We start from the raw sequence: 22,703 nt of genomic DNA, 5'->3' as shown, positions 1-22,703 counted from the left end.
TTAATGTTCAGTGACACTACAGGGAAAGAACTGAATGCAATCCAGCCAGATTAGAGAGTCTGTTAATTATTAAGATTGGAGAAGATTTGAGAAATCCCTTTGAAATAATTTGCGGTATCTGCTGCTGCTTTTTTTTTTTTAATAAAAAAACCAAAAGCTCTTTAGCACTTGAGCAGAGGCTACCTTCATATACATTTATTAATCGAATAGAGGATCCATTCAGTCATGCATAAAACAACATCTAGAAAGAGTGCAACAGAATGCGTTCTGTTTTTGAACAACATAACTAATGCTCACTGCTGCTTATGCTTTTCTATCTCCATTTTAATTCTTGCAGTAGAATACTGTTCTGTGCTGTAAAACCAGTTCTGAACATGATGTGATTAACCTTAGGGTCCCCCCATCCCCTCATCTTAAAGCCCCCTTGTACATGGCCTATGCTTTCTATTCATGTTCAACCATCTGATTTCCATATCATCCCGCTCAGCCTCACAAGCGGCTATTAGCATAACAGAGCTTTAGCGTGACATTGATTGAAGCCAGCGCTTGCTGAATGCAGTATCAAAGCATAATTTGCCAGAAATCAAATCTAATTTACTGTGTACTATTTAAATTTCTTAAAAAAAAAAAAAAAAAGAAAAAGAAAAAAGAAAATAAGTTTCTATAGAAGTATACTAGGCCTATGGCCTTAATTGTTCTTTTTTCATATTTTTGCCTAGTTCCCTGGAATCCAAGCAATATATTTCCTTTTAGAGCCATTGTCTTTGACTTTCAAATGTCAATTAAGCAAGAGTTTTTCCACTCTGTTTATTCCAATCCAGTTAATGTTACATCTGAAACAGTAAAGGGTAATAGTCTGATAGGCACAACACTCGGTTTGCTGCATCATAACAGCTTTTTTCAATGGATTCTTCTAATGACCTTAATGTTTAGTTTGAATTAAGCATTAAAGAACTACATAACTTTAACAGCGAAGCATATTAAGCCTTCTGTTATTCCTTTAACTGTACCTTTTCAGAATGTTTAAAAAAATTCACCTGCTTGGAGAGAAGCAATATTGGCTTATATTAGCTTTTGTCCAACATTCCACTGAAGCTGGGCTTTGAGCAAGTCATGATCTCATTTAACCTTTCTGCAAAATGGGAGTGATAATATTTATCTATCTTTATACACAGCATCTATAAATGAAGATAATGAGCTCTCTTTTTAGGAAATTTGAAAAGCCCAAGTGCTTATTTTGTCAAAGAAGCTTTGCTGTCCCTGAGCAGGGTCAGTTGCATTCTCTGGGGATAATGGCAGCCTTACTGCTCTGCTCTGGTGCTTACACTTGACCAAGAGTTACCCCTGCAATTATTAACTGTTACTTTCAGTTTTCAATTTCCATTATTCAACAAGAAGTTGACAGATAAAATGATATGGTGAAAGCATTGTTTGAATGCTGTAAACAATGTCATTTTTATCAGAGGTTGTCCATAAGCAAAGCTATAGCTGAATCTGATAACAAACTGGGAAAAAATGGGGGTTTCCTTCATTACAGAACCCTGTCTTTGAATAAATTTAAAAAAACACATGCAAGGTTTTATTTTTCAAAAGTGATTTTTTTCATGTTCTTTAAAATTATGATATTAAATAGGCTGGCTGAAGGACTTGGGTTTGTGCTTTGATTAACATAGTGACCAATAAAACCAGCTGGTTGTGAGATCAAAAGATTATATTTAAATAAAAGCTCCAATTAATTTATTTCTTTTTATAGTGAATTTCTAGTAATTATGGCTGTGGAGAAAAGCTAGAAAAGGTATCCTTGCATAACCATACATCATTTTTAACCGGAGTCTTTTGAAAGTCGAAACTAGCAACTATAAGGCCACAGATCTTCTGTTCACCTAGCGTGACAAATGCTGGAGAGGACTTGGTGTGGGGCACGGAGAGAGCAGAGCAGCAGGGTCAGTTCATGCCATTTAGATTATCCAGACTGAGCTACAGCCTTACTTCTTGCCTCTTTTCCTTGTCTCTTTTTGCAAAAGAAAGACATTAAAAAAAAAAAAAAACCAACAAACAGATCTGCATACATTTCTGTACAGTTAGCAGATTTGCGTCTCTGCTGTCAGCAGGTGTAATCGGAAGTTGGGTCTTGATTGCTCTTCATGCCTAATTAAATAGTTTGTAATTATAATGGTGAAAATGTGGTTTTCTAAAACACTTAAATTCTGTTTACCTAAAAGCTTAGTGCTCCTAAACCATCCCTCTCCACAACCACCAAACCGATAGTGGAATAGAAAAAAATGAATGTCAGGGTATATTTTTACTATTTCCCCCTTCTTCAGCCTGCCCCAAAAGTTAGCTAGTCTTTTGATGACAATATTTGGAGATACTGCTTACATTTGTAAGATATGCCAAATAGTATAAATCCAGTTCCAGTGAATTTCAATATTGAACCAAGACTGGAGGGTTTGCATGTCATGCATAGAAAAGTCATTTGCTTTATAACATCATGCTCAACATAGTTGCTGTTGTCGAGTTTTTTCTCTGAAATCTTCCAGCACTGCTTCTTCCCCACTTTCCTTCTGCACATCGACACCTTTAATCTCCCTTCTTGTTCCCACCAAGCATTGTCCATCAATACCCCCAGACAAGTCAAACTACACCTCTCTTTTAGAATTTTTTCCCATCTGACTGTGCATCCTGATCCCCTATGTCTGAACACTGTTAATGCCATCTACTTGAAAACATAGCCAGTCCTGGTTCTTTCTTGTTTAACTCAGCTTTCTTCTTTTTTCTTTTCCTTGTCTCTTCCTGATCTCCTGGAATACCTATTTCTTCTTACTCACCACTCACCGCTGCCCACTACCTCTTCAACTCTTGCTTCTTTCTTGTCTTTATACAAGCTGAAATCTGGATCTCCCAAGTTTGTGTTGTTTTACCAACCATTCTTTTTACAGCAAATTCTCCTTCCCACTCCATTCTTGACCACACTACCCCAAAGAGAAGTGCGGGAGCTCTTGAAATTCTGTCCTTCTGCCATCCAGACCTTCCTCTCCTTTCTCAATCATTTGTAAAAGTCTAGAGGGGTAGACTGAAAAAGGCAGTCTGTATACCCTAATTCACACCTTGCAATGCACGATAGCTCCAGCACAACACACAGAGCACAACAAGCTCTGTGAAGCATAAAGGGTGAGAGAGTGCTGTTATCTGCCCAGAAAGGTAGGATACATCCAGAGCCGGCATCATAAACACCTGACTGCTTCTCCTTAGCATTTATTGTCATCAGAATTTACTCTAGCATGTATAATTGTAATGTTTCTTTCCTTTGTTGTTTTTTATTATTTTTACAACTGGGGATATCACATACCGATATTGCGGCTCTTTTTGTTGCTGTTGTTGTTTTTGTTTATCTATTAGTTCTGTCTCTACTAATTAATGTTTCTGGTGTTATGTCCTCTGGCATAAAACAAACCTCCATAATGTTGTCTTTTTCCTTCAATATTCCTCATCTCCCCCTTGAAAAATATCCTAAATTTACACCATGATTTTTCTTACATTGTAGCTCCCCCACAGTTTGTGGTGAGACCACGAGACCAGATTGTAGCCCAGGGTCGAACAGTGACTTTTCCTTGTGAAACTAAAGGAAATCCCCAGCCAGCTGTTTTCTGGCAAAAAGAAGGAAGCCAGGTAAGTTGTAAGCATCCTGTAAGCCTTTCAAGCCTTTCTAAATAGTTATATTGTTAATTTTTAAAGAGAATTATTTATATTACCTTTCACAAATTCTTTTAATCTTTCACAGGAATTTGTCTTTTAAACTGTCACTATTCTCTATTGACATTTTTGTTGCTGGTTTGTGTTTTTTTTTAATATAAAATGGTGAAAAACTCAGAGGCCATTTAAGCTGGTGAAACTTGTGCTAGGTACTGTATAAATGTATAGAAAACAACAGTATATATCTTAAAGACTTTTCATTCTGAAGCCCCCAACAAACAGGTGGATGAGACAAACATAGTAGATAAAAAAGGTATGACTCAATTTTTAACTAATCAGAGTCAGTAATTACAGTTCACAACCTGTCTAGACATGATCAAGCAGATATATATCTAGCAAGCTGATTTGCATCGGCATATTCTCATAGTGCATACAGATACAGGTTTTGAACATGCAGATGCTTTCTTCAGTAAAATTGTCTCAGGAAGTTTCCAAATCTCATTTTGCAAATATTTCCCTGATCCTTACTGACATTTTTTGAAAGCAAAACTTCTGATGTAGCATCAATGTTGCCATCAGCCAATACTAAATTCTATAGGTTAATATCTGAATGTCATGCTGTAACATTTTTTTGCTGCTGTTGCTGTACTGGCATGACGTTACAGCAGAAGTCAGGCCTTCTCACTTTCCACATGCAGTTCACGTTAGCATTTTAAATTTGAACACTGTAAACTGTGTGCCATATTCTCTTTTGCACCTGAGAAAAGATTAAAAGGGGTGAATGGATGCCCAAGGACAGTGCCTTCTGCAGCTCCCTGATGAAACCTGTCATGTCTACGTCTGTTTATGTATCTGCACTGTCTACTCTTCTCCATTGGCTAAATTAGTCTTTTCAGAGACCTGTGCTACTTTCTCCCATACAGTGATCTGTCAGTTAAATCAAATATCCACACTGTGCTGTGCAGCACAGATGTGCCTTTTGTCTAATCTGGACGCATTGTATGTACCAGCTCAGTTAAAACGTGAGATAAGAAGTGAACCGCTGATCTCTCGCTCTGCCCCACCTGCTTCTGCTTCACTTTCTCATGAGGTCAGATAACTGGTCCAGAATAACAGGACCAAGGCTGACAGCATTTTCTGCTCTGCTGCATTCGTGGTTTACAAAGGCACAGCACTATTACTTTATGAGTGTAAGCTTAATCTTTGGTCTGTTTCTTCCAGTGAATTATTTGGAGAACTTTAGATCTAGCCTCCATGGATCACATCCTAGAAAAGCACAGTATTGTGAGTCTCACTAAGGTGAAAATTGTTCCACGGGGAAAGTAGAATAGCATATTGAAATTAAAGTAGGAAGTACTCATGTGCTAGCAAACATTTCAAAACCCTTCCTTGTAGAGCATTTTAATAACATGGTAATGTTTATGTAAAGTGAGCTTATAGTGTCACACTTGAATCTAATAAAGTGGACATCCATCATGCTGTAATAAAGAGAAGAGCTTCTAATTAAAGTAGGACATCATTTGCAGGATTAAAGTCATTTAGCGTAATTGAAAAGTGTTAATACTCTATTTTATCCTCTTCCATTGGTATCACTTCAAGGGTAAAAACATTTTAAGGTGAAAATGCATCTTGTGTCTTTAATTGAATGTTATTACCTACTGATTGTACCATGTTGAAGCTGTTTAATTACAAACCTGGAAAATTAATTGCCATATTGAGAACCAGATCCCTGAGGGTTAGAATGGTCTTTTTTGGCAAATAAATGCAACATAAAAATTGATACCTACATGGTTTATAATCAAACCTGGAAACATAGCTCAACATGATTCACTACACCCTCATGTTAATCTTAACTGAGCATCAGTGAAGTAGCACAGGTTAGTGTTGCTGTCTTGGTATACAACTTGCCAGGTTTTGCCATGAGATGCCATGGAATAGGTGAATTTCCACATACATACTGCATGGTATTTTGGCCAAATTACATGACTTTGCACCTTTACATGCCTGGCTATGAGTTGTTGCTTGGCTTTATAAGGCTTGCTTCTGCTTTTGCTCAAGAAACGGTTTGCAGCACCACTGTTAGTGTTCAGAGTAAGGTTATGTAGTCACGTTAGCCCACTCCAGTAATTGTAGGGCATTTTTCATTGTGAACCCATTTCTCAATCCTGTGTTTCTGAGCACAACCAGCTGGAAGGGAGAGGACCTGTTCCCTCCTGAGTCATCTTTTGTGCTAGCTTGTGCATAAACAGCTGGTCCTTTGTACTCGGTAGCCTTTTCCCCAGAGCCTAACAGCCGCCCACCAATGAAATGCACCAGGGTAGGGTGTGTGTAACCTTTAGACTCTGGATTGAATTCTTCCTTGAGAGAAATTAAGTGGTATGATATCAGGGATGACTCTGGTCCCCCTGTTTGCAACCCAGCATGCCACCACTGTACCCAGATGAGCAACCTGACAGCTAATTTAAACCAGTGAAATTGTAAAAACATTTAAAAAGGGGTTGTACGGTAATTTAGGATAAGTTATAATTCATACTTATCTGGTCTTTGAAGGGAGGAGTAATGAGACTGATGAACTCCTCCTGATGTGTGGAATATTCACTGGGATGTGGTACCTCTCCAGAACAAACAAGCCCATGCTGAAGATCAGAAGGGTAGCCTCCCCTTTCCAATGCAGTGATAAAGAGAATTCTGGATCTTTTCCCTCTTAAGAATTAGGAGCTTTATCCTTGCACTGTATTGTATGTTGTGTTTCTTTTTACACTTTGTATAATTACTGATAAATGGAGTCAAGCTCAGACATATCAGCATTCTCTTTCTCATAAAATTTAGTGGAGTCTTTGTAATACCCTGAATCAGTAGGTATCTGTGCCAGGCAGAGGTCATTCTGCAAGTTTTCAAGCAATTCAGAAAACAGGATAATTTCTTGAGACCCACTTAGCCCTGTAGCCTGAAATTGCTTCATAATTTTCACACTCCTTTTCTTACTGGATCTGACATGTTTACTGGGTGCATATTGATTTTTGAGGAAAAATATGTTGTGAAAAGTTTCTTGAACATTGACATCGAAAGGGGGTAAGGGAAAAGACTCACCCTAGGGTGACAAGTAGCCTAGTAGGTTAATACAATTATAAGGATATTTGGAGTGTCAGATCTCATTTAAAGCATATCTCTCCTTGCGTTGCCAAAACCAGAGAAAGGTGAGAGCTTCACTTCAAAGCAGAATTTTTTAAAATCCAAGTTTGTTGCTTGTCAGTTCCAAATAATTTTTTTGTAAACCATTCAGGACTACTGCTAAAGAAACAGATCTACAAAAAAATCATTTAATACCTTACTCTACTTTTAGATTTTATTTTCAGCCCATATAGACAAGCCTAAAAGTTAGTAGGGAGTTCTCATTAGAAAGAACACCAGAGTTATACAGAGCTGCAGTAATGACTGAAAGCTTATCACAGCGTGGTAACAGTGTTTTGGGATATTCCTGATGCAAACAACTGTTTTTTTTTTGTAGAGGACAGTTGAGTTGACATAAAAGCCAGATCCTATTTCCCTGGAATTACTGTTGTTTAATTATTGTTTAATCTGTTCCCCTTTCTGTCTCATTGGGCAATGCTCCTGACCTTTCTGTTCACATTGCCTCCCTTTTCCTGCTCCTTTTTTATTCAGATCAAGAGCTGTGTAAGATGGTATAAGTTTTTCCTTGAAAACACAGCCCTCACCACTAAAACCTTTTTGGTCCTTTTCTGTGTTATTGATTGATTCAGTTCTCCATCATATGCAATGACTACTACATCCATTCCAGTTATTCTTATTGACATCTCTATTTTCTCCAATCCAGCCTGAAGGCAAAAGCTAATCTCCTTGTTTTGTGCTAACTGATGTCTTATCCTACATGAAATTATTTTTTCTCTCTGATGATTTCCACATCAGATTTATACCCTTTCTTTTCACCCTCAAGGCTCCGTGCTGCTTTCCTCATTTCGTATATCTGTTTTCATTTCCTTTTCCCTCTCCTTTAAGCTCTCATGCTATGCCAGCTTCTCCTACTTTATGACCTGTTTGTATCTTCCTCCCAGCTTTCCTTCAGTGCTGCACTCTTACTTTTGCTTTTGCCCAGAACATATTCCCAGCCAAACAATAGTGCTGTGCTCCCTCAAGTCTCCAGGTTTCAATTCTTTCTGCTAGTTTCCTAATGTTTACTGTAGTAATGTGTCCTCCTGATTTAATAGGCAACTAAGTACATTATTACAATTGCATTCAGAATGAAGATGAATGTGTCACAAATATAAATTACTCAAGTGTGATTGTTGGAAAAATTTTCATCGCCTCTACCCCCAGCCAGAACACACCACTGTGTGCTGTCGAAGGGCTGTTTCTAATTTAAACTGCAAGTTGCCCAAGGCACGGAAAGCTAGCTCGATGCGTTCATAAAGTCATAACCATACTTACTTTTTCTTCTAGTTTGTAGTGCTTTTTAGGAAAAATCGTTGTGTCTCTAGCTGAGGGAAAAGCGGTGCTTTTGTGGTTTGAATTGATGTGAGATTAATTGTCTTTGCAGAATCTACTCTTCCCAAACCAGCCTCTCCAACCCAACAGCAGATATTCAGTGTCACCAACCGGAGACCTCACTATTACCAACATTCAGCGGTCCGATGCAGGCTACTACATTTGTCAAGCACTGACGGTTGCTGGAAGCATTTTAGCAAAGGCTCAGCTGGAGGTTACTGATGGTGAGCTATAGAAATTCCTATTGTCTTTTCCTGTCAAAAGTATTTTAAAAGCAGTGTAAATAAAGGCATAGGAGGTCACATAATTCATACAAGTAAGTGGACAAGTTTCTACAGAAAACACAATGAATAAGGGTCTCTGTGCAATTCTTTATAGTACCAAAAAGGCATCGAAGTCTAGTTTGCCTTTTGCTTGCTCTCTGGAGATCCTTAACAATGCAAGCAAGGGACAAGCCAGCTTAGAATAGGCTTGGTGGGAAAGGATGCTGCTTGGTTCACTAGAGCTAAGACAGGACTGCAAAAAAAAACATTGTGAAGAAAGTGTAGGTTTGTGATTAAAGCAGTGAACTGGGGTGCAGAAAAATGCGTCTTAGTTCCCACCAGTCCTCAGTATTGCCATAGGCAGCTAATTAGGAGATGTGTCCTTAGCTTAATTGAATCAAACCAGTTGCCTTGAACTTACTGGAGTACTGTTAGTTTAGAACAGCTACAACATGTAGCCTTTTACTCACTCTTGTGAATAAGGCACCTACCTCTCGCAGCTATGTTCCAAGAATTTCTCAGTATGGTTTGGTGTTAAAAGAGCCATGGAAATATGTAGGTAGAGAAGAGTTTTCAGGAAAGGAAGAGCACTACATGATCTATCTTTATGTTTTCCATTTCAAGATTTTGGGGTTGAAATTTACCCTGTCTTGAAGTTTACCTTACTCTACCTACAAACATGAATCTTTTTCATATGTCAGGAATCCTGTTGATATCCTTCTTCATCCCATTGTGGATAGAAGGCAGTTTACATCCTTTAATGTCAGTGAAGAAAACAACAGAATTCCTCTTATACTAGGAGATTGTGGCATTCCCGAGCATCATTATTCCTTATCTTAACTGACACACTAAATATCTCCTGACAGACTTTGATGAATTTTTGCCATTAAAACTGTTGTTATATGCAAAGGTCTACTTTTACTGTTCCCTTAGAGACCTGCCTGCACCATGAAAGTTTGAAAAGATGTCTAATTCTGAATAATCCAGTTTTTCACAAGAGCATATTCATCACAAGTGACAGGTAGAGAGGTTCAGGCTCATGTTATAGAGGTTTGAGCATTAATTTGATGCCTTTTCTTTGTTTTCCAAAAGCTGTCTATATTTTTATGACAAGGGGAGATAATTTCTACCTTATCCTTGCATCTTTACAAGCACATTGCTTTTCTGTAAAGTAGTTTCTGGAGACTAAAGGCTAACCTTCGCTCTGCAATATTTTTAAGTCCTTTCTCTCATGGTCTATGACAAAATGATGCATTTTCATTCAGTTCAAATTTAAATGTAGATTAAAAGGTCATTTAAAATTAATGGAAAGGCAGTATTTTTTAATATCTGTCTATAGTGCTGCCTGATTCAGTGCCATGACTGTGACTGGAATAAATAGCCCACACAAACATTGGCTAAGAGGACATTGAGCTGTTAATGGTTGCACCGGCTGATGCTGTACAGATTTACTGCAACAGGGGCTGAGTGGATCAAATCAGTTTCAAGGATAGCAGTGATGAGAATTTCTTCCTTTTGACAGACAAGGCCTGTGGTCCATCTTTAACTCTTTCTTGTGTGGGTAAAAAAAATAAAAAATCCTAGTCGACCTCTTTGGAATTTTTGTTAGTTTATTTAACAAGTCAAGTGTCCCTGCTAAAACCCAAACTCGTCTACAATTAATTCTGATTAAAGGTGGTGCGCATTCCATGTTGCTAGAGGTAGCGTTATCTGATGGCTCGGCTGCTCAAGGGATGCCAGGCCTGTGTTCTTCAAATGCTTTCCAGAACCCACTGTCAGCATGATCATTATGAAATAATACAAGGTTGCTTTATAGAAATAACATTACATCCTTAAGTCAAAGGGCAGGTGAGGTCAGAAGAAAAGTGCCAAAACAACATCGTGGAACTGAGATTATAAAAATAAATGTCTCATTAGATCACAGATATTTTTTTAATTGCTTTCAGTTAGGAAGTTAACCATAAATGTCTGAATAAGCTGTTTTGGTTGATGCTGAGCAGAAGTTACGGAAGCTAATGTTTTTTATCAGTAGGGGAATGTAATCTAATGGTTTTAAAAATATAATAAAAGATAAACACTGTGCATGCTAGCTATAGACTTAAGCATTAGTGTTCTAGTTTTTGGCTGGTGATTTCAGTTTTACTTCCTAGCCCAGAATTTTTCTGTTTGGTTAATGATTTAATAATAGTGGCGAGCCATCTTTTTCATTTTGAACACATTTTTGTTTGATCCAGAGTAATTTAGATCCAATTGAAGTTCCAATACAGAATGAAAACATATGTCATGTACAGAAAAACAAGTGCTTAATTATACCATATATAGCAGTGTTTCAGTTGTTACATTTTTGCACTTACAAGTCTTTACTGGAAATATTTTTAACTCAAGTGTTCACATGAGAAGAGATTACTAGCTGTGATGAAATGTGCTGAGTTGAGTGATAATTTTGCTGATTATGGACTGTGCTGAGAGCCTTCAGTATATTTGAAATTCAAATCTTGTATTTTCTTGAAAGGCTATCATATAATCCACTCTAATGCACATCTGGAAAAGCAAAATAATTTTTTAAATTGAGACAATCCTAGTGATCCTTTCAAACTCAAAAGTGAATATGCAGCTCACAGTCTTAAAATGACAGATAATGCAAATAAACCAAGTGCTTCCATCTAACTGTGTCTGTGCTCAAGATAAAAATAATAGTTTACAATTAGTAATTTGTTCCATAAATATATCCATCATGCACAGAATGTTATGGAGAAGATCTCAATTTCTCCTTATCTAGTCATTATTAATATTTATGAACAAAAATTTTGACCACTGCATGTTCAATGGTAGGATCAGTTTACTTTGCCCAGTTTATCCACCGGTTGCTGTTTAGGGTGAGTATTGGGATGGAGGAACAAGCTTAAACTCCTGCCATGGATTTTTCTGGCAACATAAGAATGAACTGGTTTAGGATATTAAATTAATTTAAAATACCGTGTTTCTGAGCTTTTGAATGAAAACAAAAGGCTGGACCTATAAGAATAATTTAGAAGAGATTATATTAAAAAAGAAAAAAAAGACAAGAGAGATAACAAATTGGCAGCATACCTCAGCATCTCCCTCTCCACTGATTTGGAATAGGCACTTGAGGTATTTTTCCCAAACTCCTCTGTAGCTTTGTTGCTATAGGTTTATTGAATATTCTGGGGTATGTCTCTCTCAAATCCTCCTGAAAGAAGTTAGTATCACAGTTTACTCACCTGCAAATCTGGCCACCATGATTCTTATCCCTTACCAAATATGTATTACAAGTTTTATAGCCGGTGTGGCAGTTTCAAACAGGGGATGTTCAGAACAACGTCACAGCCTCCTGTGAAGCTTTCACAAAGAAGGCAGGGGAAGGATTGGTCTCTGCTTTTCCAGCTCTCAGAAGAGTACCCTGCCCTCTCGTACTAGTGTTCATCACAAGATTTTCGTGACTTCTGTCAGATTTTCCCCATTAATTCATCAGAAATCTTCTGAAACGTTGATTTTGGAAGTGCCAAAGTAAAGGCTTCATGTTATCTTTCTCTTATTTTAATTTCCTGTTGTAAGTTGACCAAATTCCACCCAAAATTTAAACACCGTTTCAGTTGATCTAAATTGCATTTGTAGTGAATAAACTGCTCATTAACAAAAGTAATTTGTTCTTTTCTGGTACTCAGCTCAAAATTTAAGCTGCATTTTATCACAAAAGGGATCTGATAATTTTTCAGTTACCAGAATATGTGAATGTATGGTCCCTGGTAAATAGTTTAAAACCCATTTTTTTTAAGTTAAATTAATTTTTAAATCAATTTATCTTTTACTATGCAAATATATTTTAGCCACACAAAATATTTCTGTGGAATGTTTCCTTCTAGGAGAAAAGAATGTAAAATTTAAATTAAAAAATAAAAAGTTGTAAGATAAAATAACAAAACCCCCAACCTTTTTATGGATATTTTTCATTATCTCTCTGTCCTCCAAGAATGCTTATGATATCTCTTTTTAAACTTCTAGCCGAATTTTGGATCCTTAGTAATGAGGAAACCCTGTAGTAGGTATACACGTTTTAGAGAAGATTTACAAGTCATAGTTGTGAAGACAATACAGTCGTTCACAGATCAGTGGAAACCCTAAGTGTTCATTTAACCTTTAGCCTCAGTGTCATGGAAACCTGTAGTGGTCTTTCACCCATAACACCCTTGAAAATGAAGATTCCTTCTGGCCAGGAGACTTTCAATTACACTATTGATCAGAGCTATTTAAAGGATTATGAGCCTCTCATTTGGGCTGTAAAAAAACTAATTACATGCCAAAGAACAATATCTGTAATGCAGTAGGTTTTGAAAATACCTACATTGCTACACATATGAAAGGCAATTAGATGCAGCAAATAACTGCAGTGGGTCACCAACTTAAGTAATGATTTCTCCTTAGTTTTTAGCTACCTAGAAAACTGAGATTTGCTGTTTTACATTGACTCCAAAGGAAAACTTGCACAGCTAAGTTTTCATTTGACTATACTTGTGCTGCAGGTATGCAGATAGTATGTATGAGCTGAGATCAATTTTTATTTCACCAAATGGCTGAACTGTGTAGTCACAAAGAACCTTAATAAGATAAAAAATTTCATAGCAAGGTGAAAATGCATTCAATTTTCTCTTTTCATGTAATATAGTGGTTTCTGTCCAATCTCTGAGTTCAGTGGGTGATATTTCAGAATTTCCAAAACAGCTTTCACATTCTGATGTTAATAAATAATCTGTATTTGCTTTCTATTTTCAGTTTCAATTTCAATAAATGTGATGAACTCACACTCCAAGGTGCTACTAATACTAACGAGTCTATCCTTTGTGTATCTTGTTAACAAAAGAAGGTCGTTAGTATATTTGCAACATTAAAATTTCAGAAACAATTATTTTATTATTTACACCTCCCTAGTATTTTTATTTATTAGATAGCATAATGAAAGCATGTTGGATCTGTTGAAGGGTCCAGAAGTTTGCATCTTAAACAGCTCAAATATAACAGAGACCATATTGCTTTGCAATAATTTATTTTCCCTGCATTGTTAGTCAGGTGTTGTGTATGGACTATAATGAAACAGATTCTCAGCTAGAATAAATGATTCAAATTCAATTGACATCAGTGGAGGCAGGCTAATTTACACTGGTTTAGGAGCTGATCCTGCCTGTTACACTATTTAATACCAGTCATGTAATTCTTCCATTGTTCAAAGATTTAAAACAGCGGCAGCGTGGCAGGTAAGCATATAAAAAAGAACTCTCAGTTCTGTTATACTGATTTTATGCAGGAGTCATAGCTGTGTTTATATGCAAGTATTTCACATTCACTTGTATAAATGCATTCTTTAGAAACAAAGAGTTATATTTTGCTGCTTAACAGATGGCTCACAGAATAGGTTCAACAGCAGAATTATTTATAAAAAGTTGGTATTTCAAGAAAAGCAAACATGAGCATTTTACCAAATCTTTAAGATATCCCATTGGTCATGGAATGAGGTTTATATGCAGCCATGTACTTGCTCACTGGTTACTGGGTCCTTTAAGAAGTATTTCAAGCATGGAAATGTAAGTTATTAGGGGAGAATAATTAAGACAGATCATGGCTTTAAAAGACGGTGAAATTATTTGATAAGTATGCTGTTAAATAGCTTGATTGCATTTGAACTTTTCTCCACTGGAAGAAGTGGTACAGTTATTTAGATCACTCAGATTCTGAAAAAAAACCATTGTTAGATGCTTTTACTGATGAAAACTTTTAAGTTGAGCATGAATGGGGACTGTGGTTGGTACCCGCGCTAGAATAGCTACAGTGCTTCACTTTGAACTTTAAAAGATTTTCTCTTTTAGGCCCCAAATCAGGTAAGTAATTAAGCACATCTTGATTAAATGTGACATTAAACGTGCTTTCCTAAATAAGAAAAAATAAGAGATGTACCTCAATTCTATTCTGGATCAAGGTCGTAATTTCATCCTATCTTAATCATATGTGTCTGATGATCTTTGCTAAAAGAAGTTTCTATATCTAAGTGTTATATCACAGTGGTGAAATGAAATTCCTACAAAAATGCTTTTCAAATATACCAATTAATCGTTAACCTGTATCTATGGGTCTTCCAAAAATAACGTTTTTAGCCTTTTAAAGGCTAACTTAAACCAGACTTTTAAAATTGGTACTATGACAAAGAAAGGGTTAGCTGCAGCAGAGGATGGTGAGAAGTGTGGATGCCAATGTCTGTGTTGCTGTTTAGTCTTGACAGATAGGCCTCCACCCATCATCCTCCAGGGGCCCGTCAATCAGACTCTGGCAGTGGATGGGACAGCTTTGCTGAAGTGCAAGGCAACCGGTGACCCCCTTCCTGTCATCAGCTGGTTAAAAGAAGGATTCACCTTCCTGGGCAGAGACCCTCGAACATCCATACAGGATCAGGGGACACTTCAGATTAAAACTCTGCGGGTGAGTAGCAGTTAACAATACAAGTGCTACAAGTGGTACACGGCTAATCTTGGAGCTGTTGGTGTGCACCTCAGGCAGCTTTGCTGTCTTGGTGTCTGTTGTCTTCAAAATTAACTTGTCTCTTTTACTGTGAAATTCTCACCAGGTCACCTCCTATTTCATTCTTTGAGAAGAGATTGTGCAGAGAAGGGGGAAGGGGGGGGGGAATGGGTAGAGAAGAGCCAAATTAGCATCAGATATTTTTATTTGACTTTCCTAAAAAGGGAATTGATATTTAAACTCTTACGTATGTTGCAATAAAACATAAGTTGGGGATGGATAGACCTGTCAAAGGACAGGCCTTCCTTATCTCTTCAGTCAGTCTTACCATGAAGCCATTGGCCTGTTGTCTCTGTTAGAATTCAGAGCAGTTCATTTTCAACACCTGATCGTAATTTTCCAAGGAGCTATTGTGCTAGCAATTGATTCTGGAGTTCAACAGGGTTTGGCTGTGTGCTTTCTTCATCAATGAGTCTTGGCCGTCTTAAGCTGTCTGATTTATTCCACTGTTACGCTTGCCATAGATGTTCCATCAGGCTGCAGGCAGAAGACAACTAATACTGTAACATACATGCAGTTATATGCAGAGGGATTGCTATTCAAAACGAAATGCCTCTCATAATATTTACATTTTGACATGTGAGATCTGAAAAGTACAATGAACTCATAATATTCCAAACAGCATAATGTCAGATTTTGTTGATAAACATTGCATCACCAATCTTTGTTTGGCCTTTTAATTTTTCCCTGTCAAAGATAAAAATGCATAATTTTTTGTGTGTATGTGGAGTGGACAAGCATGTATAAGGAAAAATAGTAAGGCAAATGTAATTATTTGTCAAGATCTTAAAGACTACTTCAGAAACCTTCTAATTTCATTAGCAGAATTTTGTGCACTGAGCTTTGCCTTCCAAAAGAAGTCAATAAACATAGCTACCGAGGACAATACATAAAGAGCAGCTTTGTTTCCTGATACCATCTCATCAGTGATCGTAGATGAATAGTTAACTTCCTTAGAACAAAATGGAATTTATTAAAAAATTTATGCTAGCTTTCCTTGAGTAAACAATTTATCCTTCCTCCCTGGGCTGAAGGCAGGTTTAGGCCATGAAGGTTAATGCATTTTTCCTGTAGAGCTGGATTAAAGAGTGCGCTTGAATAGTCAAGATTCCCCAGTAGTTTTAGAAAGCAGCAATTAAAGGTGGAAGCTTAGTGATTTCAAACAAACTTTCAGGCATTGATGATGGGCTTCTGTGGAGTGTCCATGAGGCAGAAGCTCCTGGGATACCTGTCTGCATGCAGCTATGCAAACAATGAAATTGGTTCTGAATCGTGTCAGCGCATTAATCTCGCTGTTAGAGGCACAAGGTCTGTAAACGGAAGAAAAAAAATTGCTTGCAAGGGGAGAAGAATACAGTATTAGTAGTGAGTGTGGTTTTGAAAGACATGAAGCTTTTATTGATCCTTAAGTGGCTTATTCACTAGTAACCAATTTTCCTTAAAGGCTTAGAAAGACATTTTTTATAAACCCCTTGATTACAGTAATGTGCACTGTTTGACTCAGACTTAAGAATAAAAACCACAACCATAAAACCCAGATTTCTCCTGTACCTTGCAATTTTTATCAATCAAATAAGGATTTAAATCTGGAATGTTTAACTTTTCTCTCAAGTCTACCTGAGCAAAGACTAGCAACTGCCTAAGTAAAAAATGGCCGTGAAATATGTCCAAGTACACTTACAAACCAAAGTTCAAAGTAAAATAATATTTACCACCCACATGTCCTCATCCTTTTCTTCCCTTCACAAATAATAATCACTGTTACAATCGTTAAAGATCTCAAGATGCAGCGAAAGAGAAGCCATTACTCTTTAAACCTTTGAGACCACCCTCTTCTGCTCTGTAATTCTCTTTGTGTGTGTAAATCACATTATTCAGGAGTCTGCAGCAGTCACAGTGAACGGCAGGCCACAGTCGTAAACATGAACCTAGAGATTTTTCTGAGGAGCCAATCTTCCCAGTTGCTCTGAGGAAGGCAACTGAAAACTCGCATACATCACTTAGTACCCTTTCAGACAGGTCGACACTGACAGAAAACTGCCTTCTGCTCCATAGAATTGTACCCCACCAGATTTAGACACCTGCATTAACTAAGGAAGAAAACTGTTTCCTTTACTGAATAGCAAAGATTTTCCATTCACCTCCCCTATTGCTTTTTTCATACCACAAAAAATGTATAAATAATTGAATTATCAATACGCTATGTCTGTATCTAATCCCTCCACAGTCTGGAAGTTAGATAATTCACCATAACTTGCAAGAGGCAGCATATCTCCAGCTTGCTTTGTATGTTGAGTTTGCCTTCTGCAAGTTACTCTGTTGTGTATACCACATACTTCATTGAGTAAGCCATACACCATCTGTCACAGTAGTACGCAAATGAAGTTGAAACCATAGCCTTGAGAAATATTCTCCATTATCACATAATGAAGAATTGTATATTTTATAAAAGCTCAGAAGAAGAAAAAATAAAACACTATTTCAGAATGCTATAAAGCTCTGTCCTCTGGAAAATCTGTCTCCTTTCAGGAGTCTTTCTCATTTCATTAGCAGTACCTTGATATTTTGAGTCTCTGAGCCACTGTCAGAGAGGTTTAATTATTGCTTGTGTTTCATGGAAAAAAACATCCCCTGAAATGCAAATTATGGTCATTCAGACAATTGAAGGGGTTTTAATCAGTTGCTTCCAGCCCCTAAGAATGGTACACTGCAGTCCCAGTGTATCAGAAGAAAACACCAACAAAATTCAAACATGACAAAGTTGAAAATCAATTAAATAATATATCAACAAGTAATCTAAAGAGCATCTCACTTATTTGCCTTCATGTTCTTCTTGAAGAGTGAGGTACAAGCACATATGCTATAGTGCCGATCTGCATTTAGCAGAAAACCCATTACAATTCCTTAAAGTCCAATAAAGCTTCTTGGATGCAGTTCTATTTCCATCAAGTCATCTGATGGTGAATATAATTCTTCTCCTCTATCACTCGAGTCAGCACTCTCCCTCTTCTCCTTCCATTTCCAGATTACCTTGCTTTATACATAGTGGTAGAAGGGCTCCTCAATATACTTTGTGCTTTGTAAAGTTACCCTCTGTAGTCCTCACTAGTTCCTGTCTCAGAAATCTGTACTTTAAATTTAAGGAAGGAATACCAAAACCCTTGGCAAATTTTCCAGTAGAACAGTTTATACAGCAGTGAGATTAATATTGACAATATAATTCAAAATGGTTTCCCCAAATAAATTTGAAATATATGAACTGACAAGTGAATCACAGTAGTTTTATACCAATGCGTAATTTTTTTTGCTACCAAAGTGCCTTGCAAGCCTGAAATAAAATCCCATGTGAAACAGAAGAAAGGTAAGCATGGTGTAGGATCCAATTTAATTTTGTCCTTTGCAAATTGCTTGGAGGAATTTATGTGTGGAGAGAACCACCGTTAAAGTCTCAGCAACAATATTTGTATGTGTAGTGGCCTGTAATGAAATTAATTCATCTGCCATAAGGGTCTAAGATGTAACAGCCTTCGTGGCACTAGGACTGTATCTCTAGATCATCATGAGATAATGAATCGTGAGCTTTTATCCTCTGAGAAGTTAATGATTTCACCTGCATTTGTTGTAACCAATACAAAGATTGGCACTGTCTAAAACATCCATTCTGTAGCACTTATATGCTGTACTGGTACCAATAACAATATGAAAATTAGAATTAGAATAGTATTAGAAGCAGGTAATCTTATTATACTTCTCTAAAAGTAAGCCACCATTAAATGATTGATTGAAAACATCTGGTGCCCTCTAGTCTGGCATAAAATGTAGGCTAAGTCCTTTTTACCAAGAAACATTTAGAAAAATAAAATTAGGGTAAACTCAGTCAGTTGATTCTAAAAGGTTGTTAAAATGGCTCTTAACTGGTCTTTGGGTTTGTTTTTGTTTTGTTTTGTTTTTTTGTTTTTTTGTGTTTTTTGGTTTTGGTTTTTTTTTTATGTCTAGCTGTCTGATACTGGGACTTACACGTGCGTTGCTACAAGTTCCAGTGGGGAGACATCTTGGAGTGCTGTGCTAGAGGTGACAGGTAAGAAATGTCCAGGGACTCTGTTTCAGTTGGCACAAAATGAAAACGTAGACTATATTAGAGGAGTCTGAGTCAAATAATCTGTTCTAGGAATTCTGGGATTGAGATGGAGAAATTTTAGGTGGGAGGGTCCTTCACACACCTTGTATTTCATTGCTACTATCTTCAAATGCCCATTGATGTTGCAACAGTCTGTATTTGTCTCCAGTGACAGCGGTATGCCGTAACTCTGCTAAACAGGAATAGTAATAAACTGCAGATTCATCCAGTAACTGGTTTAGGCAAGAAAACTGTGATGCCTACACAGAGACCTATCAAAGCCCAGCGTGCTCTCTGAGTACTGCAGTTGATCTGGATATAGGAATTTTCTCAACCTTCTAGTAACTGAATTTTTAGTATTTTATGTACATTCCAGCAAAGCTGGGGTTTTCTGATGCTCTTTCTTTTCTTTTTTATTTTTTAAAATGTATTTCTATATAATCTTTTGAGTTTTTCAGTTTTTTTCTTTCAGTATGTACCTAAAGAATGACAGCTCTTCATCCCAAAATATGTGGTAATCCAATTTATTCTTTACAGATTAAGAACTTTGGTTATGCTGATTTTGCAGATTTTTGGCACTTTTATCCTTTTAATCTACTTTGCTCAAATTTATACAATCAAAAAATTACAAAAAGTAATTGTTTTGTATTTGCCTCTCGCAGAATCTGGTGGAGCAACAGTCAGTAAAAATTACGATATAAATGACCTTCCTGGGCCACCATCCAAACCTCAGGTCACTGATGTTACCAAGAACAGTGTCACCCTGTCCTGGCAACCAGGGACCCCTGGAAGCCTACCAGCTAGTGCATATATCATTGAGGCTTTTAGGTATGTGAATTATTCCAGTTCAATCTCCTTCTTTTCTAGTTTTGCTTAAACCTTGGTACCAGCTGTTCTCCTGGTGTTGCAGTGTTCTTTTGGACTCTACATGTATCATTAGAAGTTCATTAAAAGACTCAGCTGCTGTGGCAGGCATTGCTTCTTATTTTTAATATTGATTATTTTTTTTTTAATTTATCACTTTTTTCTAAGTGATTAATTAGAGAAGCATCTAACTATTTCTTCAGGTCAACAGGAATATAACAGGACAATGCAGTCATTATTTGTTACTTTTCCCTTAGCATTGGTGATCAGTGAGAGTCTCCTGTGGGAATGTTGCAGATTAAATCCTTTGGGCCAGTATTAGTTTGACTATCATAGTACAAATAATCTGAAAATAAATGGGTAATCCTGAAGCCTCTCTGCAGTTCATTTCCTGGTTTTTGTTAAAGCAGCACCTATTAAGAAGTCAAAGCACTTAGAATTTCTATTTTTTACTGGTTTAGATAGATTAGAACTTTTAACTGAAAAGGCTAGTGTTGATAATTTCAGATTTCACCTGCAACCTGAGGCTGAAGAGAAATCCAACTGCTACCTTTCGCACAGCAGCATTTAATACATGGTACAAAAGAACTCCTGGGCTCCAAATCAGCAAGGGCCATACCATTTCCGTGTATCAGTTTGGCTTAAAAATGAACAAATACTTAAATATCTTTCTTATCAAGATGCTCAACAAATGACAAATAATTTAATTAATCTTTTAATTAAAATTCGTGCAAGAATTTGTCAAAATCATATGCATGCAAATTTAAGAAGTTATAATGATAATGATTCATTCTGCTATGTTAATATGCAAAGAACATTACTGTATGTGCAGATTGTTGGTTTTGGTCTGAAACTTACGCTTTAGGCATTACATGAATTAAACAATTGAAACAACACGAAACTCATAGCTTTCCATTTTCTTTTTTCTTTTAATATTTTTAAAGATTTTTTAAATCAATGCTATACAACAAAGCACAATAAAATTTTCTCTTTAAACTTTTATGATAGTTCACCCTAGATAAGCTTTAATGGCGTACCATCAATATCTGTAACAAAAGCCAGGTATTTTCATTAAAAGCTGTTTTAACAATCACTCAATATCTCTTCATATGGTGGATTGTAATGTAATTATAATGATGTCCAGTGCAAAATTTAGTGACAGAAAAACTATTCGTATGCCTTCTGTCATTTACATGTTTTCAGAGGGATTTTTGGTAACTTTGAGTAGGAATTTAGTTCAAGGACAATACTTCCTTCCAATGACAATTTATTGACATAATTTACTTAGCAGTTTAGAAAATTATTTTTTTAACAGGATTTTCTTTTCTGAGGTTTATGTTCAGGATTGGCCTATATATAATTCAATTTTACAGCTTCCCACACTTTCCTTTTGCAGGTACTTATTTTATATAGATAACAAAAGCTTACTTCTGTTGAAAGGAGAAATACTTTTGACAGCTGTGTTGGGTTTTTTATCCTGTCTTGATGAGTTAACTGAAACAAATACTTTTATTTTTACCTTGCTTTTACTACTTTTTCCTATACTTAGACTTGACGTAAGGTTACAAGAAGAGGGTTTTTAACTTCTTTTTCTCTTGCATTGGTCTATAATCTTTAATCTTCTTCTCACTGCAGTCAATCTGTGAGCAATAGCTGGCAAACGGTGGCTAACCATGTGAAGACCACTCTCTACACTGTGAGGGGACTGCGCCCCAATACAATCTACCTGTTTATGGTGAGAGCTATCAATTCACAAGGTCTGAGTGATCCCAGCCCTATGTCAGATCCTGTCCGAACACAAGGTAATAGTAATTATTAAAGCTTACATGCTTGAGCTAAAATAGAAAGAAGAAACTGAGAGTTGACCAGTAGGTCAGTCTGGCCATTTGGCTTTAACACTCTGACTGAAGGAATCATGAATTGAGCTTAACCTATAAAGATAAAAAATAGTCCAATGTTTGCTGTATTAGTCTGGAGCTTAGGAAAGATACGTTAGCTCTGTAGTCCTTTGTATGTTGTAGAACTTTAGGTTTGCAGTTCACTTACACTTGGTGCGCTCCTTGATGCCTGGGTTCTATTGTATGTAAATGTGAGTTACCCATTTCTGCATAATTTTCTTTTTAGAAAGATCCTAAAGATTTCTAAATTTAGAAATATTTAGAAAGTTTCTGAAAAGTGCTCTGAATACCATGCTCTCATCGGTATCTTTTCTGTGTCCTTACTTCTACTCCATTGTTATAATAGTGATATACTATAATGACAAGTGCTTATGACAGACAGACAGTGTTCAGCATTAGTTTTAATCAAAAGAATTGCACAAAATATCTGTAGTGTATTGATTAATCTGGTCCAACATTTAGACCGAAAATTAATGTAAATTAAGGCATCTGCATGCTAAGACTATTTTAAAGTTATTCTGAGAAAACTATGGGTCTTCTATTTATATACCTAGATTTCTGAATTCTTTTTATTAATGCAGTACATAAACCAAGAGGGAAGGCTGAAGTGAAATCCCTCATTTGCAGTGTGGTGATATAATTGATAACTGTGATCCTCCATTGCTCTTGAATTCACTATTGGATTCTGTTGACATTACATCAAGCTCAAACCACATATAACTGCCACAAACAAATTTCTCTTCACAGCATGGATTTTTTTTGCCTTTGACAATCCATTGC

At 36.7% G+C, this 22,703-nt stretch overlaps 1 protein-coding gene across 11 annotated transcripts in view; it reads left to right on the top strand.

Moving 5' to 3' along the window:
* The window catches only part of ROBO2 (roundabout guidance receptor 2), a 475,778-nt gene that overhangs the window by 364,907 nt on the left and 88,168 nt on the right, over nucleotides 1-22,703 (top strand). For all 11 annotated transcript variants that reach the window (XM_055802479.1, XM_055802483.1, XM_055802482.1 and 8 more), the window contains exons 8-13: nucleotides 3,545-3,669; nucleotides 8,249-8,420; nucleotides 14,740-14,945; nucleotides 19,041-19,122; nucleotides 19,824-19,989; nucleotides 21,661-21,827. In XM_055802479.1, coding sequence (XP_055658454.1) covers nucleotides 3,545-3,669; nucleotides 8,249-8,420; nucleotides 14,740-14,945; nucleotides 19,041-19,122; nucleotides 19,824-19,989; nucleotides 21,661-21,827 — 918 coding nt within the window. The remainder of the gene's footprint in view (nucleotides 1-3,544; nucleotides 3,670-8,248; nucleotides 8,421-14,739; nucleotides 14,946-19,040; nucleotides 19,123-19,823; nucleotides 19,990-21,660; nucleotides 21,828-22,703) is intronic.

The sequence above is a fragment of the Falco peregrinus genome, chromosome 4 (genome assembly GCF_023634155.1).
Source record: "Falco peregrinus isolate bFalPer1 chromosome 4, bFalPer1.pri, whole genome shotgun sequence".
Lineage (NCBI taxonomy): Eukaryota > Metazoa > Chordata > Aves > Falconiformes > Falconidae > Falco > Falco peregrinus.
The sequence above is the reverse complement of the archived record's forward strand: the minus strand, read 5'-3'. Positions and strand labels throughout refer to the sequence as shown.